The 20,757-nt window shown below is 52.4% G+C and overlaps 1 protein-coding gene across 4 annotated transcripts; it reads right to left on the bottom strand.

Moving 5' to 3' along the window:
• Window positions 1–1,130: 1,130 nt before the first annotated feature.
• Window positions 1,131–19,234, bottom strand: Siglec1 (sialic acid binding Ig like lectin 1). Of its 4 annotated transcripts, none has more exons than XM_038331919.1 (21): window positions 18,977–19,234; window positions 18,411–18,770; window positions 17,842–18,138; window positions 16,885–17,151; window positions 16,387–16,641; window positions 14,386–14,685; window positions 13,462–13,719; window positions 11,419–11,739; window positions 10,901–11,158; window positions 10,231–10,533; window positions 7,847–8,107; window positions 7,433–7,744; window positions 6,758–7,009; window positions 6,229–6,498; window positions 5,895–6,146; window positions 5,292–5,597; window positions 4,506–4,766; window positions 3,195–3,494; window positions 2,848–2,950; window positions 2,434–2,506; window positions 1,131–2,043 (listed from the first exon to the last, which is right to left on the bottom strand). In XM_038331919.1, the coding sequence occupies exons 1-21, from the start codon at window positions 19,023–19,025 to the stop codon at window positions 2,020–2,022; spliced, it is 5,082 nt and encodes a 1,693-aa protein (XP_038187847.1). In that variant the 5' UTR covers window positions 19,026–19,234; the 3' UTR covers window positions 1,131–2,019. The 4 variants fall into 4 exon arrangements, with proteins under 4 accessions (XP_038187847.1, XP_038187845.1, XP_038187846.1 ...); XM_038331917.1 differs by having other exon boundaries at window positions 1,131–2,026; XM_038331918.1 differs by having other exon boundaries at window positions 1,131–2,019.
• Window positions 19,235–20,757: the final 1,523 nt, after the last annotated feature.

The following is a 20,757-nucleotide window of genomic DNA, read 5'->3' as shown; positions in this document are numbered from 1 at the left end:
GAAGCTCAAGGTCATCCATTCTCAGCCACTTAATGAGACTGAAGCCAGTTTGAGCTAAGTGAGACCTTGTTGGAGGCGGGGGAGGAAGAAAAGAAAGAGAAGAGCAAAAGTGGTCCTAGAACAAGCAGTAGAACCACCTTGGCTACACAGTTACTCCTTTCCTGATTCATTCTCAACCTTCTAGCCCCATTCTGCCCCCCCAACTCTCCAGGTTCCAGGTTCTCAGCTCCAGGCCCTTTGTTCCTGACACCATGTACTACCAGGCTACCAGGCTGCAGCAAGAGTCATCAGCCCACTGCAGGCCTGTCATCCCTGACCTCCCAGGACACTTCATTCCTTCTTGGTGATAATCATTTGTTTTAACAGACTCTGCAGTATGGGCATCCGGGAAATGAACAATTGTTCACTTTGCCCTGGAGAGGGATGCTTGTTCATATTTGAACAATTAACACCCCTGTCTGCTCCTCGCTCTTAGGAGAGCTGGTACAGCTGTAGGGGTGAAAGGGACCACACCCTGTACAGAGATGCCTGCCTGGCATGCCCTTGCCCTATTGAGTGTGATGGTTTGAATGAGAATGGCCCCCATAAGCCCAGCTGTTTGAATGCTTTGTCCCTGGTTGATGAGCTGTTTGGGAAGGATTAGGAGGCGTGGCCTTGTTGGAGTAGGTGTGTCTCTGGGGGTGGGCTCCGAGATTTCAAAAGTCCACACAACCCAGGAGTTACAGGAGTTGTCCTCTCTCTCTCTCTCTCTCTCTCTCTCTCTCTCTCTCTCTCTCTCTCTCTCTCTCTCTCTCTCCCTCTCCCTCCCCCTCCCCCTCTCCCTCTCCCTCTCTCTCTCTCCCTCTCCCCCTACTGCCTGGAATATAAAGCTCTCAGCTCTTACCGGTATTACAACTGTCTGCTTCCCACCATGATGGTCATGGACTAATCCTCTAAAATTATAAGCAAGACCCCAGCTGAATATTTTCTAAGAGTTATCTTGGTCACGGTGTCTCATTACAGCAAAAGAACAGTAACTAAGACACCTAGGGACCACCAGGCCTTGGTTTCTTCTGTTTTCTCATACAGGAGGGAGAGCCTTCCAGGACACCCAGAACCAGAATGACCAGGGACACTGAGTCAGAGCCAAGTGTGAGGAAGGCAGTCTCTTCAATATCAAAAGTCCTAGGGCTGAGTCCACAGTTGGGATCTTTCAGAAATACAGGTTCCAAATGCAGTCAAGACTCAGAATAAAGAGGACATTTCCCAGTCTCCCTCACAGCATGGTGTGTCTATGTGACCAAGTTCAAGCTGCTGAGGAGTGGGTAGAACTGACAACCATACTTTCTAGTTCTACAGACCATGGGGACAGGCGTGCCCTTCTCTCCTCTCTTCCTTCTCACTGTAGGACCAAGCTCACTGCAGTCACCTGAACCTCATAATCAAAGGCAACATTTGGGTGATGGAGAAAAAACAAGAGAGAAGGATTCTAAGCCCCAATATCTTATTCTCCCATAGCATAACCAGTACAGGAGAGAAAAATAAAATTCGGTCACGCAGAAGTCACTGTATTGTTAAAACAGCCTGACTTATATTCTGTCTGATACAGAGTATATTAGCAAGTCTGAGAGGACCTGGATGTCATTCTAACCAATCAAGAAAGTTCAAGGTGACCCGGATGCTGTTCTAACCAATCAAGAAAGTCCATGGTGGCCTTTGAAAAGAAAGAGGCAAAGGGACACAGAGGAAAGCTTGACAGAGAGACGTGGGCAACATGGCTGACACGGTCTCAGAGCCCTGGAGGCAGCCAGTCGGCCTCCATTCCACCTCTCCATCGCTTTTCCTAGGAACAAGAGGCTTGGAATCGGGTCTTGGGAAGTCAGATGCTACTGTGCAGCTGGTGCAGACATAGGTAGGAACTTGATCACAACACTTGAGTTGTCAGACAGTGTCAACTACCTCCTCCTGAAGGCAGGTAAGTCATCCATCAGCTCAGGGGTGTGACAGAAGATGATGTCTCATGTGTGGTTGTATCCAGTCCTAGGAGCTTCCCATAAAGAAAACCTGAGTCACAGAAGGTCCCACATCGACCTGTGGTCCTAGGAAGAGGTCATCTGCAGAAGAGGAATACGCTAGGGGAAGGGAAGATGGCCTCTCTCTCCTGCCTATCACCTATCAGACTTGAGGAAGAAAGACTTCAAAACAGAGGGGGAGGCACAGGAAATGCCTTAATAAGGCTACCAGTGCCACCGAGTCATGCACCTAGCAAACACATAGCTGCTCTGAGCCTCAGTCAGAAAAGCTCTCCCCGTGCCCCAAAGAAACCCAGGCTCCTGTGTGCCTTTCTCAGCCGCCCCTAGTCCCAGTGCCCCTAGTCCCATCCTAGGAATGGGGACGCTGTCCAGATGCCAGATGGGCACTGTCACACCTACGCATGCCCACATATGGATATACCTGCAGAGTGTCTTTATGGGTGGTCATCTCTGCCGAGTTCTCGTTCACGTTCATCTTATGAGAATGCCTCCTTCTGCATGGGCAAGAGCAGACTCAGTCAGAGTCCCTCCCCGCAGCTTCCCCACCTCCCCCACTGCAGAGGGCAGTAGAGGGAGTGTGGAACACCTCGTTTGCCCCCCCCCCCCCCAGCTCCTTCTTCAGCACAGAGTAGATATAAGCAAAGGGAAGATACTGCAAGATAAACTGGAGAGGCGATTTGGGAGGGGATCCCCAAATTTGGAGAGGGTGGGAAGGGAAATTTGAGGGCTGTGAATTTCGTAGGGGAGAATTTCCCTCCAAAGATCTGGGGGACAATGGAGGGAATGGGGTGAGCAGAATGAAGTATCCCAGTTCCCCACTCAGCTCTGGACCCACCTCCAGGTGTGCCAGGCTCCCAGGCCCAGCAGCAGGCACAGGAAGCCTGCCAGAAATCCCAGAACCCAGAGCAGCCGCTGGAACAGCTGCAGCCGGTGCAGAGCTGCAATACAAGGAGGAAGCTGAGGAGCTCTCTGGGCTCCAGGCCCCCATCACTCCCTCCTGAGGCCACCCAACCACAGTAGAACTGACTTCAACTTTCACTTCACCTCCAAGCCCCATACAAGAGAGCCCCCACGCAATCTGCTTAGACTAGAGAGGCAAGTTGTCTGGTGGCAGAAGTCTGGGAAGGACGTGAGAATCTTGTGCAGAGTGATTCCAGTGGTTGGTAGTGCCATTCTCCTCACCTCTGGTCCCAAAGGAGGCTGAGGCTGAGGCAGAGCCCAGGATGTTGGAGGCAGTGCACACATACTCCCCCTGAGTGCTGGCTCCGAGCTCCTCTATGTCCAGTCTCAATGCATTCCGGGAGACAAAATGAACGTGGGGTTCGGTGGGAACATCCTGAGGTTGGTTGGAGGCTATGAGTTGACTGCCCAGGTGGAGGGTGAGGCTGGCTGGGGGCTCACTGTCCACTCGACAGTCGAGGATGCCCTGGAGGCCACGCTGAGACTCCTCAAACACTGTCAGAGTGGGCGTCTTGGGAGGATCTGTGGGGAAGAAGAGTATAGTGACTGTAGACACCGACCAAAATTCCTCCCTCAGCTGAGGCCTTGCTGTCCTTCCGGGAAAAAGTGAAGATCATTTCCTCACTCCTGAGGCAAAGGTGACATTAAGGGGAAGGGGAAGGGTGCCTTAGTCAGTAAAGTAGTTGCCACATAAACATGGGGGTGATCTGAGTTTGATCCCTAGCACTCATGTAAAAACCTAGAATCCTAGCACTGTGGAATCAGAGATATGAGGATCCCTGGAGCACTGTGGACATCCAAACGTGCTGAATTGATTCCGTGAGGGACCACGGCTCAAAAGATGGGGTGGAGCGTAATAAAGATTGTGGCCTCTACCTGCCATGTACACGTACACAAACGAGTACATGTGTGTATGCACGCTCACACACACAGAATATGCACACACATTTTTAAATGGCATTATGGGACTTTGGAACTGAATCTCAAGATGTCTTACAGCTTCTCTTCTGCTTCCTGAAACAACCTTGTTGCGGAAAGCTCAGGCCAGCCTGCTGACGATGTATGGCCAGGCCACCCTGCAGTCACAGGTGAAGCCATCTTAGACTGTTCTGTCTTAGCAGAGCCACTGGTCAGCTGCAGCCAGGAGACCAGAATTGCCAAGCTGAGCCCTGTCCAGATTTCTAACTCACAGAATTTGGGATAACTCCTTACCAAGCTGTAACTGATTGATACAGCTCTGGCTCAGATGAAGAATGGCCTGAGAAAATTAAGACTAACGATGGTCTTCTGTGCACCAGGCATTCAACCTGCTTTATCTTCTGTATTCATCCCAAGAGGACAGGATGAATGTGCCCTCTGTTTCAAAGGTGGGGAGCAAAAGCATAGATACACAGCCACAAACAACCAGCCAGCGGGAATGCTAGTGTTATAAGATCCCATATCTCTCTTCAAAACTCTTACTCTATGCAGAGGAAAAGACCTGATAGAGACAGATGAGATGTGGAGAGACAAGGAGGGTGGGTTCATACTCACAGAGGACACGGAGCATGACAGGAGCAGAGGTAGTGACCCCAGTGGGGAGTTCAGCCCTGCAATGGTACAGCCCAGCCTGAGCCCGGGACACATGGGTGAAGGAGAGGGTGGGCACAGGTTGTGTACGTAGCGGATGGCGATTCCAGAACCATGTGATGGTAGAGTTGTCCATGGGCTTGGCACCACCAGGGAGGTGGCAGCTTAGGTTTAGGGCTATGCCCTCTGGCACGTCCAAGCCTGGCTCAGCTGCCACATGTATATCTGTGGTAGAAGGACAGGTAAAATGATCAGGGACCTGTACATTGTGGGGTGATCTCAATCTGTCTTGTTTAGGCTCCACAGTGGGGCTATGTCTCTGGCATAAAAACAGCTTGATGGCATTGCATTCTGAGGTTCCCATGACAGGGCTGAGCCTCCATCATCAGAAAAGGCCATCTGAAGTGTGAGGCTGCATCTTGCCCTCAGCCTGGGATTCTCAAAGGCGGGCGTCTGTCTTGTTCCCACCGCAGGCTTCCCCAGTGAAGGGCATGTGAGGTCAGGCTATGTCTCCTCCCACTCCTTCCATAAGACATTAATACCCTTCCTTACTTCGACGATAGGGCTGCACCATCCCCTCGGCCTGGTCTACCCCTTCCCCGAGGGCCATGCTTCCTCCAGCAGATCAGACTTATCAGGGAGGAAGTAGTTCGTTCATATGCCTTCAGGGCTGCAGACCCTCACGTGGGATCCAGCCCCACAACACCAGAATCCCAAACCCTAGCTCCCTCCTCACCCTGTCCCACTCACCACTCTCCCCCGGGAGCTTCTGCGTCGTACTGATAGAGCCCAGTGCATTTCGGGCTGTACAGACATAGACACTGTCATCACCTCCGGTCATGCCTTGCACCTGCAGTCGAAGAGCATTTCGGGCCACCTGGATGTGGCCTGTCCGTGATGCGGAGCTGGGAAGCTCATGGCTGGCAGCTAGCACCTTGCCGTTGTGGGATAGGACCAGCTCAGCAGGTGGTTCGCTGTCCACAGTGCACTGTATCACGACCATGAGCCTGGCCCTCGAGTCCCGAAAGGAAGACAGGACAGCATCCCGAGGGGCATCTAGAGGTAAGGCAGAACACAGATGGGGGCCCTGCCCATGTGCCCAATGTTGGTGAAGCTAGTTTCCAGACAAATGTCCCCCTCCTAAAAATTATGCCTTATCAAACGCCTGTGGGCAGAGCCCTTCTTGCAGGATTCCTAGGGTCATGATATCTCCATCTTCATTGCTAATGCCCTCTTTTCCCCAAGTGCCCATTTCTAGACCGTCTGTAGTGCCATGCCCACCCTAAGCCTGTGCTGGGAGCACCCTCTGCCACCCTCACCCTTGAAAGCCACAGCCAAGGAACCCCTGCTTACAGAGAACTTGCAGGGTGGCAGGTCGGGAGCCGCGTGTGCCCTGAGTGTCGTGCACCTGGCAAAAGTAGGCGCCTGCGTGAGCCCGTGTAGTTGCCAGAAACTGGAGTGAGGAAGCTGGCCCCTCCTGAAGCCAACGACCATTGTGAAACCAGGCATAGAGGGTGGGTGGGAGGGCAGCGGGGTCCTCGCAGGTCACTGTGACAGGCTCCCCTTCGGACACAGTAGCAGAAGGAGCCATCTTCACTCGGACACCTGAACCAAGGGGTCCAGTCAGTTTGGACCAGCTAGATGTTACAGGTATCTCCCTCCCCTGAAGCTTTGGTCCCTGTTTCACCTTCTAGGCGAAGCTCCAGGGAGGTGTTGACCTTGCCCAATGGGCTGTGGGCAGAGCAGCTATAGAGACCCTCATCGCTAGGCCTTGGGTCCCGAAGTTCTAGGCGCAGGGTGTTGGGGACAGAGGCTTCAAATGAAGAGGTTAGAAGGCGCCTGCCATGGCTGAGAGCTAGCTGGGCGGGTGGGCGACTATCCACAGTACATAGCACCAGGGCCAGCTGCCTGGCCTGAGTCTCTAGGAGGTAGGTCAGTCGCAGGCTTCGGGGGGCATCTGTAGAGATCCAGGAGGCATACAGAGTTCAAAAGCAGAGTTGAGAAGGCCAGTTAGAAGGCAAAGGAGAGTTCCCTACCGTCTGCCTTTCTGGGGAGAAGACCCATCCCCATCTCCCCCAACTCTTAAGGTCCCTTGTCCCGCGCACCATAGCTGGCTAGTAGCTGAGTTCTTAGGCTGCACACTAGGGGGCTCTCCCATGCCCTGATCCCCGTGAGTTTCTGTCTTTCTACCACTGCCTGCACCCAGCCAGACTCACAGAGGACATCCAGGGTGACAGGTCTGGAGAGATGAGGTGCCTGGCCAGGGAGTCCCACACCACAGCGGTAGGAGGTGGCATCTATGACTGTGACATTGGGCATGGAGATGGAACGGGCACCGGGGAGTTGTTGTCCACCCTTGTACCATGTGTAGCTGAGCGGGGTCTGATTGGCCGTCCACACCAAGCAGGTCAGGTTGACCTGCTGACCCTCCTGCACAGTGGCATTGGGCCACACCAGCACACGCACAGCTGGGGGAAGGAGGAAGTCACAAGTGAGTGTCTTAGAGCTGTGTGAAGCAAGCCGTTGTCCCCACATGGCCCAGGCAGCTCTGTTACTGAGATGTCACTTCAGGCTCCCGAGGATCACTGCTGCTAAAGGGTCCATAGGTTGAACCTGGGGGTCCTGAGTAGAGTTCTTCAAAGTCCAGACGGTCCCAAGCCCTTCCCTGTCTCTGGCTAAGGGTGAATGGGTGAAAAGGGCTCCCTGGACAGCTATGGTGTCTCTTGAGATGTATTTTCTGGTTAGCTTTATGCACCGGGCACCCAGTTTTTAAACACGGCCTTTCATGTACCCCAAGTCAGAAACCATACCCCTGATTAGCACAGGGCTGGAGCTCGGGCTTACGCTCCTAGGCTAGAACCTCCTGCATCCCCTCGTCTCTCCATACTGACCCTGGGCATCGAAGTCGGCTGTAGCGGAGGCCTGACCCAGCGTGTTGGTGGCCTCACAGGTGTAGGGGCCATCATCCTCCAGCCCCGTAAAGTTGATCTCCAGACGCAGTTCATTGGTGCTCACAGTCACACGCAGCCGGGGATCACTGCTCGCCAGTTCCTCTGAGCCTTGTTGGGTCGAGGCCACGAGGCGGTTCCGGTGAAAGAGCCGCAGCTGAGCTGGAGGGTCGCTGTGGACATTGCAGACCAGAAGGCTGAGTCGCGTAGGGCCTGTGCCTAGCAGGGCACTGAGCGTGGCCTGGCGTGGGGTGTCTACATCAGATGAGGAGGGTCAGGGTGTGTCTAGGTTGTCCCTCATGCAAGGTCTGTTGTGGAACACCTCCCTTCCCCCACATGAGTGGAAATCAGCCTTACAGGATACATGGAGGCTGACAGGAGCAGCCAGGCTGGCGGTAGCTGTGTCTGGAGCCTGAGCTTGGCAGTGGTAGGCACCAGCTTGCCTCAGACTTATGGCCGCAATGCGGAGTGTAGATGAGGTTGAACTTAGGAGAGGCCGGCCATCCTGATACCACTGGTAGGAGGTCCCCTCGGGGATCCCTGTGGGTACCTGGCAGCTCAGGACCACAGCCTGGCCCTCCTGGAGCTCAGGTGATGGGGAAACCTGGACCCAGGCTCCTGCAAGGAGAAAATGGGGTAGACGAGGACTTGCCATGGCCCCTCCCATTGTTTGGTTCTGTTTGTGTCTCCAGAAGAGTGAAGAGCCCAGGCCAGTGTCTACAGCTGCTGAGGACTCCCTCAGGTCCGGATCCTCGTCTTCCCTGCTCCTTGCCTGAAATGTACCTTATCCTGGCCCTTACTTCTTACCACCTGGAGTACACGTTTCTGGTTTGGTTTGGTTTTTTCTTTGATATGAGATGGTTGGTCTTTTGGTTTGGGTTTTTTTGAGACAGAGTCTTACTCTGTAGCACTGGGCTAACTTAGAACTCACTGTGTAGCCCAGGCTGGCCTTGGATTTATGATGACCTCTTGCTTCAGCCTCCTGAGTGCAGGGATTAACAGTATGCCGCATTTGAATTTGGGGTTTTGTTCTGTCGATCATTCTCACCTGTGGCAGGTGAGCCTCGGCAGAATGGAGTTGATATGCTCTACAGCCAGTTTCTGGCACAGCACCTACATGTGTTAGCCCTAAGAAAGGATGGTTTGACCACAAAGCACTGCCTGAGGAGGGCTTGGCTCATGCTGGGGCCACTGAACTGACTGTCAGCTGCATTCCCCAGGAGTAGCCCATGTTTGAAGGGAAAGTTGACAACAGCTGGTTTTTCCCACCCTTCTCTGGCCAAGTCCTTCACCCACGATGTAGGTCATGACAGCCCAGAGAGTGGGGAGTGGGCATAGAGGAATCAGGGGTCAGACAGTTGGGAGGAGAGACACTAGAGCCGTGATGGAAGCCAAGGCCAGGACTAAACTAGCCCATGGTCAGCAGGGCTGCCACTTCAGGATGCTCCCATGACCCTCAGTCTCTCTGCCTAACATATGGATGTAATAAATTAGGGGCCTGGAGAGGTGGCTCAGAGATCAAGAGCACTGGCTGCCCTTCCAGAGGTCCTGAGTTCAATTCCCAGCAACCACATGGTGACTCACAACCATGTATGATGAGATCTGGTGCCCTCTTCTGATATGCAGGCATACATGCAGGCAGAACACTATACATAGCAAATAAATAAAATCTTTTTTTTTAAAAAAAGCTGTGCAATGGTGACACACACACACACACAAAGACACACACACACAGACACACACACAGACACACACACAGACACACACACACAGACACACACACACACAGACACACACACACACACACACAAGACAGGTAAAATCAAAGCAAATGTCCCAAACTGTCACCACTTCGCATTCTGAGAGAAGGATGTATATCTCCTTGGCCCTGGCCTTGTGGATATCACCTTTCCTTTTTTTCTGCTGTATTTCCCTACATGGACTTTCTGTATTGTTTTCTTGAGACATATGCACCCCAGGCTGACTTTAAATTTGCTCTCTCCCTGCCTTTGCCTCCTGAAATGTCTGACTTACAGGTGTTTGCTACTTTGGATACCTGTTCTAGGAGACTTTCTATAAAGAATATATATATATATATATATATATATATATATATATATATATGAATATACAGGAGACTTTCTATGGCGAATATATGCATATGTGCACATGAATATATCACACATGTGCATATGTGTTTATACATATGTGAATAAAGAAGATAAATATATTATTTGTATGAATATATAGTCATATGTATAACATGCATGTACTTGATTTTATATGAAAATATTTAAGTGAAGCAAAATTACATTACAAAATAAGCTGCGTTAGAAAACTCTCTAGCCAGCTGGGCATGGTAGCTCACATCTGTAATCTTAGCCCTGAGGAAGCTGAGGCAGGAGTTTGAGGCTGACATGGATGCATAGTAAGTTCAGAGATTCCCTGTCTCAGAAGATCAGGTAGGGAGGGAGGGAAGAAGGAAGAGAGGGAGGGAGGGAGGGAGGGAGGGAGGGAGGGGGAAGGAGGGAGGGAGGAAGGGCAGGCTCCAGCCGAAACAAAGCCACCTGCACTGTTACCTTACAGGCACTGCGGTTAGTGCAGGTGGGAATAGTGGACACCAACGGAGACCTTGTGAAGGCTCCAGCCTGTACACGTCTGCATGGAACTCACAGTGCGGTGTCTGGCTGGAGCAGTTCTGGATCTCAGGGTTCACCCTAGGTCAGAGGGCTGACACTCACCTCTGACCTGGAAGAAGAGTGAACTGTTGGCTGATCCGAGAACATTTGTGGCCTCGCAGTGGTAGTTTCCAGAGTCCTCAAGACCTAGTTCTCGAACCTCTAGTTGCAGAGAGTTGGCTGTGGCCTTGGCCTGGATTCTGCCATGGGAGGGACGCTGGGGTTCCAAGTTGGTGGCCAGGAGATGCTCCTCACGGAATAGAGACAGGTGAGCCGGGGGATGGCTGTCCACAGTGCAGATAAACACAGCCATGTGGCCCTGACTCACATCCAGGAGAGCTGACAGCTTTGGAGGGTCTGGGGCATCTGTATGAACAGGAGTAGGGGTAGCTACTCAGGCGACTCTGGCCAACCTCACTACATTCCAGTTGTCACTCTGTGCGTCCTCCTCTTGGACATACTCCATAGCCCATCTGGTCATTCTAAGCTGGCATTTATCTCCTCAGGCCCCAAGCCCAACCCTAACCCCCCAGGTCCTCCACCCCTCAGGTCCCTCTACCCCACAGGTCCCTCCACCCCCCAGGTCCCTCTACCCCCCAGGTCCCTCCACCCTCTAGGCCCCTCCACCCTCTAGGCTCCTCCATCTTTCAGGCCCCTTCACCATCCTTGCCCTTTAACACACAGCCCTACGCCCCCTGCCCTCCAAGCTGTGATGCCCTCAGTCATCACCCACACAGCACACTTAGGACCACAGGAGCTGAGAGCAGAGCCTCGTCCTCAGTGAGAAGGCGGCAGGCGTAGATGGCAGCGTCGGTTCTGGCCACGGGCTGCAGCCTTATAGTCTCCAGTGGTCCCTCGGTCCACAGCACCCCATTCCGGAACCAGGAGAAGTTGGCAGGGCTGACAGAAACTTCCTGGCTCACGTTGCAAGTTAGGTTGCCCTCTGTGCCCTCATGCAGTGTGTCCGACGGCGAGATGACCAGGACAGTGGCTGGAGGATGGGCAGCAGGGACTCACTGGGGACAGGCCTCTCTCTGGGTAGCCTCACTTAAAGCCCACCCTGACCCAGGCTCCGTTTCCAACTTTAAGTAGGGAAGGATGGAGAGGCAAGCCAATAAGATGTGGGGGCGTAAGAGGGGCATGGAAAAGGAATGGAGAGCGAGGCAGCCCCACTGTACCCGGTCAGTTTGCTCAAGGCAGGGGTACTGTGAGCTCAGGTTATCGCTCCCTCAGTCCTCCTCTACTCCTTACCCTTAGCATCGAAGGTGGCTGAGGCAGAGGAATTGCCCAGTGTGTTGCTAGCCTCGCACAGGTACACGCCCTCGTCCTCTAATCCTGGGTTCTGGATCTCCACACGCAGTGAGTTGGAGGCTCTGCGGACCTTTGTGCGTGAGGAGCGGCTCCCACACCTCGATGGAAGAGAAGTGGCCACAACATGGCCCTTGTGGAGAAGCTGCAGACGAGCTGGGGGGTCACTGTCTACATGACACAAGAGGAGGCCACGCCGTGTAGCCCCAACACCAGAGGTATCCAAATCCAGCCTGGCAGTGAATGTGGGCTTTCTTGGAGGGTCTATGGAGAGGAAGAGCAATCGGCACTCATTTCGTGGCTACGTGAGAGCCCCAGGTCTACTTTAGCCTGGCTAGGCTCCAAGAAGCACACCAAGCAGCCACAAACAGCTATGTAGGGTGGGCACAGCACAAGGGTACCCAGACGACATTGGCGTTCATCTCTGCTCCTCATCCTAAACTGTGCCCTACTGCTGAACTGAGTCTTCCCAGAAGGGGAGCCATTTTCCAGCTGGGATCAAGGTGTTGTATTATCAGCCACCCCACATGTCTCATCTACCTCTGAAGCAGAATACCCTCAGGGCGGTCCCCATGACGCTGCTGTCTACACCCACTTCTGTCGCTAAACAATACCTCAAAGTTCATCTCACCTCCATTCGTTCCCCAGCCTAGATCCCGACATACTAGATAACACTTAAGATGGCCTCTCTAGCTTTGCTGCTGTTTCCGCAGTTTTGATGTTGAAGGGTGTCAACTTGAAGGCTCTAGAATCATCTAGAAGATGAACCTATGGGCACGGTGTGGGGTTTCTAGGTTGAATTAATTGAGGTGTTATGATCCACCCTAAAGGTGGGTGGCATCCTTCCATCGACCAGGGTCCCATCCTGAATAAAAAGGAGAAAGTGCCAGGTGGTGGTGGCGCAAGCCTTTAATCCCAGCACTCGGGAGGCAGAGGCAGGCAGATCTCTGTGAGTCTGAGGCCAGCCTGGTCTACAAGAGCTAGGTCCAGGACAGGCTCCAAAGCTACAGAGAACCCTGTCTCGAAAAACCAGAGAGAGAGAGAGAGAGAGAGAGAGAGAGAGAGAGAGAGAGAGAGAGAGAGAGAGAGAGCTGAGCATCAACCTCTGCCTCCCTCTGCTTTCTGACTGCAGAGACTGGCTGCCCTCCTGCTCCTACGGCCTTGACTCCACGCTCAAGCTGGAAATCAGAAGAAGCCCTCCCTTCCTCGTGTTGTCTTGTGCAGCAGCCCGAGGAGTCACTAAGTGATTCTAGAGTTGAACACAGGGCCTTGTACATGCTAAGCAAGTGCTAAAAAAAAATGGTTCCGTTCTAGAGATTTCTCAAAACACGTGGCCAAAAGACAGCTAGCAGACCAGGCTCCCACATAATCTCACTCTGGCACTAGAAAACCCATGAACACACCCACTAGGGGAGACCCTCAAGTGTGACCTTAGGGTTCATATGGACCATCAATCTTGGGGGGCACAGAGGAGCTGGTCAGTCTGTGGGACACATGCACATCTTTTTGAAAAACATGATATCTGGGGGCTGGAGAGATGGCTCAGTGGTTAAGAGTACTGCTTGCTCTTCCAAAGGTCCTGAGTTCAATTCCCAGCAACCACATGGTGGCTCACAACCATCTGTAATAAGATCTGGTGCCCTCTTCAGGCCTGCAGGCATACATGCAGAATACTAAGAATACTGTATACATAATAAATAAATAAATCTTTAAAAAAACATGATATCTGATACCTGAGAGTGGGATAAGCTGGGACCTAGAGCCATGGTATATTTTAGGAGCAAAGGCTGGGTCTAGACATCAGAACTTAGGGATCTAAGATCTGCCTCATCCCCCCAACTTCCAGCCCAGGTTGATAGGTTCATTGTGGAAAGGCCTATGAACACTCTCTGATGTGGACCCAGGGTCAGGAGAATATGAAAGGGGGTGGCTGTTGGGGTCCCAGTGGGATAATCCCACATCATGGGCAGTGGCCAGACCACTCACAAAGCACAGTGAGGACGGCAGGCTGGGAGGGGCCGCTGGTGCTGGGGCCAGTCTGTGCCACACAGTAGTATGAGCCAGCATCAGTGCTGGAGGCTGCAGGAAGCAAAAGGTCGCTGCTGGATCCCTGGAGAAGTAGCGCTCCGTTCAGGTACCAGGAGAAGCGAGTGTCAGATGCTGGGCTCAGGCCACTCCTGCAGCTCAGAGTCACAGCTTGCCCTTCCACCACCTGCGCTGAAGGACTGATGAGGAGCCGGGCCACTGGAGGAAGGGGACAGAGAATAGGCTTGGGTAAGTTGTGAGAGCCCTGGCCCTCTGTGTGGCTCTGCAGGAAGCCCTCTGGACATCTCTCTTCACGTGCCAAGGTAGGCTTTGTGGCCTCAGATATCAGTTCAGATGTACTGAAGCCAGGGTTACCTCAAGGCAGGCTTATGACACCTGGACTGAGGGCTAGGAACGTAGCTCAGTTGACAGAGTGCTTGCCTAGCGTGGCTGAAGGCCAGGGCTCAGTCCCCAGCACTGCATAACCAGATGTGGTGGGAAAAAAAAACCCAGCAAAAATCTGGCTTGATGCATCAGCTATGCCTCCCAGGACCTTGGAAGGAAGAACGAACAATGTGTGCTCCAACAACTGGTGGATTCTATTTCTCTGTCTCCCACATCTAATGCCTAACAAAGATCCTGACCCCAAAGCTAAAGAAATAAAAAATAAATGGATGTCTATAAAAGACCCTCCAAGTACAGAGTCAGAGATATGGGAGAGAAATAATTTGATCAACTACATTTCCCTTCTCTCCTTCTCTTCCAGAAATCTCTAAGGCTGGAGTGACTATATGAGACCAGATCTTCTGTGGGACCTAGCCAGAGAGTTTGGTCCCTCCTTGAACACCCGCCACTGGTCCTCCCTGCAGTGCATGCCCACATTACCGTTAGCATGGAAGTGCAGGCTGGAAGTTGCGCTTCCAAGGGAGTTGGTGGCTGCACATGCGTAGTCCCCACTGTCAGTGGGCTGCAAGTCTCGGATCTCTAGGCGCAGGGAGTTGGGGGTGGAGGAAATGCTGAAGCGAGGATTGAAGTCATTTTCTCCGGAGCTGGAGGCCAGCGTGAGGCCTCCGTGTGAGAGCACCAGTGTGGCCAGGGGCTCACTGACCACAGAGCAATGGAAGATGCCCACGAGCCCAGCCTGTGTCTCCAGGAAAGTAGTCAAGACTGGAGCAAGGGGTGGATCTGTGTGGGAAGCAGAGGTGGCTTGTCATCCTCAGACAGGTCAACTCCTGAATCCCCTGTTGTAGCCTTTGTGTTCCCTCTGCCCCACAGAGCCCTGGAACAGAACGGTCTCAGACCCTCTTGAGCACTTCTGAATATACTTCACCTTCTGGATGGGCAAATCTGTTAGCCTGGTTATCCCTCTTGCCCATACTACAAATGGAGGTCAGGGCTCCAAAAATTAGGTTCTCACTTTGTAACCAGGCTGATCCCAAACTGGTGATCCCTCTGCCTCAGCAGCCTCCCCAGCGCTAGATTACAGTGGTGTACTATCATGCCTGGCCAGTGTCTCATTTTAAAGATGAGAAAGCTGGAATAGTCCAGGCAGAGGGTAGCATTCTCACCAAGCGATCAAAGGGACCATTAGCAACATAGTACAAACTGGCCCTGAGTGTCTCCCAGTGAGATAGATGCTCCAAGGGACACACAGAGTCACACCTGTGGCCTTCCCAGTCAAACACATCTCAGTCAATTGCAAACTGAGGGGTAGCCTCCAAGAAGGACGGGGAAGGGTCATAAAGTCTGGAACCAGCATCCTAGTTCCTGGTGTGGTCCTGGAGTGAGGGTCATGTTCAGGGGAATCTTGGGAAATGCGCACTGACCAGGTGTGGCGTAAGCAGATTTTACACGCGCAACTCCAGGCACTACATACAGACGATCGTCCACTTACTATTGCTCCACTCAGGATTTTTCACCTTTATGGTGGTGTGCAAATCAGTATAAACTGTGCTTTGAATGTTGTCCTTTGCCTAGGCTAGTGGATTACAGTGTGACCCTCTCTCATGCTACTGGATGGTCAGCCATATACTGTGCCAAGCCTAGGAGAGCCGCTGGCATTCTGGCGTATTGTGCTATCAGCAGGCTTCGGGTACAGGCATTCGGTGACTTCATAGACTAGTTGGCACTTAATTGTGAACTAGGCATGTGTTAACTGGCTTGATCCAAATGTAGCTAGCATGAGGCTGATGCACGCATGTTTCCGGCTGACTGAACTAAACTCGGGCATTCAGAACCTGGATGTAGCAGATACCTCTTCAACTTTAGGGGTTTTTTTTGTGACAGGATCTCACTATGTAGCCCTGGCTAGCCCAGAACTCATAGATATCCACTAGCCTCTGCCTCCTGAGTTCTGGGGTTAAAGGTGCGAGAAAAGTTCTTTGTGGTGTAGCCCTATCCTAATTCTAAGTGCACCTGTAGAAAGGTATGTAAGAAACATGTGTGCATGTGTGCATGTGTGCAGAGTGATAATGATATATACGTATATGCACATATGTGCACATGTATGTGTATGGGATAAACAGTACAACCCAGGTGCACATGCAGAGACAGGATACAGTGCCTGCAACATGATGTCAACAGGCAGAAACTCTAGACTAAAGGTATATGTTAAATGTTTTTGAATGTTTCCTACAACTTTTCATGAGGTTGAACTTTTTTTCTGAAGAAAACGCTTGTAAACATAGCAGGAGACGGTGTCTGGGAAGGTCAGCGTGTGTAGGGATGCAGAGGCGGGCACACGCTTGTCCCCATTTGGCTGCCTACTCCGCATCTGGGTGAAGGGCGATGATACTATGTCGGGGGCCCCAGGTTTCTTGCAGGAACTCCATCCACCCTTTGGACCTCCTCCCATGACGTCTGCTGCCCCACAGGGTGACCACTTACATCTGACCACCACACTCACGGGGCCGGAGCGCTCACGGCCCTGGGTGTTCTGCACCTCACAGAAATAGAAGCCGGTGTTGGCCCTGGTGACGGCAGGCAGGTGTAAGGTGGGAGAGTGGGCATCTTCCAGGAGAATGTTGTTCTTGTACCAGCTGTAGCGTAGCTCCTGGGGTGCCTCTTTGGGGCTGGTGCAGACCAGTGTCACTGTCTCGTTTTCCAAGATGGGCCCTGCCGGGCTCATCTTGACCTCAACCACTGCAAATGGCATGGGACACACCCTTAGAGTTCTGGCTATTGGTCAGCTTCAATCTCTACAAGTTATGCTGACACCCACCCCCACCCCATACAGGAGGAGCCTCCTGGAGTCACTCATTCCCAGGGCCCTCCTGACTTGCCCCCTGTGAGAAGGCATTGTCATGGGTATGCAAGCCTCTGGTACTGTCCTATCACCAGGTCCCCTCAGCTCTCTAGCTAGATCCAGCCTCAGCCAGAACTTACTAAAAACATGAAGGCTGACTGGGGGTGAAACCATAGAGCCCACATTATTTGTTGCTTGGCAGGTGTAGACCCCAGAATCATTCCAGGCTGCTGAGGAGAGCCGCAGCACACGGCCACCGGCTGGGAGGCTCTCTCCATCCTTGGTCCACAGCACAGAGCTGACGTCAGGATAACTGCTGTTCACTTGACAGGTGAGTGTAACTAGATCCCCTGGAAGGATATTCTTTCCTGAGGAGCTGAGGAGGATCTCCACACCTTTGGGGGCATCTGCAAAGCACGATGGGATGTCAGGTGCGGTGCGTGAGAACAACAGGGTGTTTGGCACACTTCTTTCACATCTCTGCTCTAAGGAAGACCCGAAGCCCAGGGCCACCTGTTCCCCCCACCTCTAACATACTCCAACCTCCCTCCTTTTCCAATGAGACTCTGAGGAAGTGGACTTGGCCTAGATGAGGCCATCAATGGCTGTGCATGTGTGGCTATCAGGGGCCTATGTGTTCTAACTTGCTCCACATTCTGTGTGGGGACGATTGACATAGATCAGGTCATGAGCGCTCTACTTGCCTTGGTGACTTGTAGTAGCTATCGGAAAGGGAATAGCCACTTCATTTCAGGGGGTCAAAGACAGCAAACATTGATTCTCAGAAACATTTATAAGCAAGGGGCTAAGAATCCTCCCACCCTCGTCATGTGTGCATGAGTGTGGTGATCCCAGATATGGGGTGCACGCATATGCACACATATGGAGGCCAGAGGTCAAGCTTGAATGCTGTCCTCCTGGTGCTGTCTACCTGCTTCTTCAGGCAGAGTCTTTCATTGACCTAGGCTGTCTGGCCAGCAAGCCCCAGGGATCCAGGCGTCTCTGCCTCCCTGGTACGGGGATAATAAGCATGGGCTGTTAGGACCCAGAGGGAGCCACAGAAATGGTGTTCCGTGACAGGGCTGTGACACACTCACGCTGCACTTGGAGGTAGACCTCTTTCTGACTGCTGAGCCTGGCCAGTGAGAACCGACAGCGTAGGGCCCGGCCGTGGTCCTGCCAGGATAGGGGCATATGCAGGGTCTCCTGGTGACTGACGCCAGTGGGCTCAAGGCTCTGGTGACTTAAGATCACAGAATGAGAAGGGTCCTGGCCTTCCCACCGCAGGCTGGCCTTCTCCTGTAGGCACATGTAGGGCGTAGAACAGTTGAGGTTGGCCTCCATGCCTTCACGCAGCTCCTTTGGGGTCGTAATAGTGGGAGCGCTGGGGTCCTCTGAGAATAAAGACAGGAATTCTCAGGGCTAGGCTTCATTTCCCCTTAAACCTCTGTTCCCAGAACCCCAACCAAAGGGTGAGCTTAGTCGGGGGGGCTTGAAGGAAAGAGAATTTTTGGTGATCATCCCCCAATGTTACAGAGGGAAACAGTGTAAAGCCAAGACCAGAGCAGGAGTTGAGGTTGAAGACCTCGGTAAGGTCCAAGTCAAAGGCCAGGGTGGCACAGTAGCCTGGGAGTCCCCGGGAGTGGTCAGTCCTCAGCCTCCTCACTTGTCACGGTGACCTTGGTGCCTCTGACATCTGACCAGCGGTTGACATCACTGATCTCAAAGCGGAAGTTGTAGTTGCCGGAGTCCTCAAGCTGCAGGTCTTTGAGTAATAGGTTGCACACCTTGTGATCCATGTTCCCCATTAGCTCAGCGCGGCCCCTGAAGCGCTCCTCCACCTGTGTGGGGTCCCTCGAGTGGCTCACCACCTGCCGCTTGCCTGAGTAGTCGTAGTACCAGATGGCTGTGATGCCATCAGGCACCTCTACACTGGCCGGGAAGCTGAAGATGCAGGGGATGAGCAGGCAAGACCCCTTCAAACCCTGCACATCCTTGGGACTGGAGACACCCCAAGTGGTCTGGCCTGGAGGCAGGTAGGAGAAGGACAGAAGAGAGGGCCTGAATGTACTTCAGAGCCCTGTCACCTGCCCAAGAAGGGCTGCTCCAGACAGTGCACCCCCAGCAAGGACCTCTCAGTCCCCCAGGAATGGGGTTGCTCAGCCGTATCTTACCTAGGCACAGTCTGGCTGCTGTGCCGGGTCCCCAGAAGCCAGACCTTGTGCAACTCACCTGCTGAGAAGACAGAGGCCAGCAGGAGCAGTGGGAACAGCACACACATCACCAGTCCTCAGCTGAACTCGGCTGCCTAAGAGAGCAGTGTGACCAGCTAGGTGGGCGCCCAGAAGCCCTTTAGGGACACCCTGGGGCACTTTGGTCCCAGAGGCTGCAGGTTTTATCTCATCTGCTATGTTGGCCAACCCAACAAGGAAGGCAGGGTTCCTACTGACTGCTGGGGCAGCCACCAGCAGGGAGCCAGAAGCCTGTGTTCCTGGAGCAGGGAGTGACTAGAAATGCCCTCACTTGATGGCAGTGTCCCAGAAAGTCTTCTGTGTTCCTTGACTCCACCCCCTGAGGACTCAGCCTCAAGGCCGGAGAACAGTTGTGTCTCTTTCTTTACTTCTCCCTGGCCCCTCCCTATTACCCAAACCAAGAGTTCACAGACCCAGTGACGTGTTCCAGTGCACCCAGAAAGCACAGTGGACTTACTTGAGATTTGTCTCCTACCTCCAGTCTTACCAGCTACAGCTCAGAATGTATCTTACTGAACTTCCCAAAATGCTGAGGCTGCTTACTTGTTTGTAGACAAAGTTCTCAACTCCATAGCTCAGGATGCTCTCAGACTCACAGAATGCTCCCTTGGCCTCCTGATAACTGGCTTTGAAAAGTCATTCCTCTCAAGCCGGGTGGTGTTGGTGCATGCCTTTAATCCCAGCACTCGGGAGGCAGAGGCAGGTGGGTTTCTGTGAGTTCGAGGCCAGCCTGGTCTACAAGAGCTAGTTCCAGGACAGGCTCCAAAGCTACAGAGAAACCCTGTCTCAAAAAAAAAAAAAAAAAAAAAAAAAAAAAAAAAATTTGCCCGGCGATCGTGTCTACTTCCAATATCCAGGAGGATTACTATATGTTTTTCTTTGGGTTCACCTTCTTATTATCTTCTCAAGGATCCCGAATTATAGGCTTGATGTCCTTTAATTATGGCTAGAAACCGATTATGAGGGAGTACATCCCATGTTCATCTTTTTGGGTCTGGGTTACCTCACTCAGAATAGTGTTTTCTATTTCCATCCATTTGCATGCAAAATTCAAGATGTCATTGTTTTTTACCGCTGAGTAGTATTCTAACATGTATATATTCCACAGTTTCTTCATCCATTCTTCCACTGAAGGGCATCTATGTTGTTTCCAGGATCTGGCTATTACAAATAATGCTGCTATGAACATAGTTGACCAAATGCTTTTGTAGTATGATTGGGCATCTCTTGGGTAGATTCCGGTGGAGGCTGACTGAGAAGCCAAGGACAAAGGCGCTGGGCTTTGATTCTTCTGCATGGACGGGCTCTGTGGGAGCCTTCTCAGCTTGGTTGATCACCTTCCTGGACCTGGGGGGAGTTGGGAGGACCTTGGTCTTAACATAGAGTAGGGAACCCCAATGGCTCCTTGGCCTGGAGAGGGAGGGAGGTGGGGGTATGGGTGGAGGGGAGGGGAGGGAAGAGGGAAGAGAAGGGGAGGAGATGGAAATTTTTAAATATAAAAAAATAAACCAAAAAAATAGAAAAATAAACAAAATAAAGAAAGAAAGAAAAGAAAGAAAGCAAAGCAAAGTCATTCCTCTCAAAGACCTCTGTGGCTCCTCATCACTCATGAGAGTTGAAAGACCTCCATTCCTTACCACACATGCCGTCCCCTTTCCCTGCATGTCACAGACTCACTCTGGGCCCAGGCTCGCCTCCTCACTGGCACCCTAGCTGCCCAAACCAACCCCCATCATAAATGATCTTTGCAGCCTTCAGGAC

Source organism: Arvicola amphibius, chromosome 5 (assembly GCF_903992535.2).
Source record: "Arvicola amphibius chromosome 5, mArvAmp1.2, whole genome shotgun sequence".
Classification (NCBI taxonomy): domain Eukaryota; kingdom Metazoa; phylum Chordata; class Mammalia; order Rodentia; family Cricetidae; genus Arvicola; species Arvicola amphibius.
Note: the sequence above shows the minus strand (reverse complement) of the source record. Positions and strands in the feature narration are given on the sequence as shown.

Excerpts from the sequence above, each read along its gene's own strand:
- Siglec1 (XM_038331917.1), bottom strand. The coding sequence starts at position 19,025 with ATGTGTGTGCTGTTCCCACTGCTCCTGCTGGCCTCTGTCTTCTCAGCA. Across the intron at positions 13,720-14,385 it reads CCTGCACTTCCATGCTAACG|TGGCCCGGCTCCTCATCAGT; the intron begins GTAATGTGGGCA and ends CCCTTCCTCCAG. Across the intron at positions 4,767-5,291 it reads GAAGCTCCCGGGGGAGAGTG|ATATACATGTGGCAGCTGAG; the intron begins GTGAGTGGGACA and ends CTTCTACCACAG.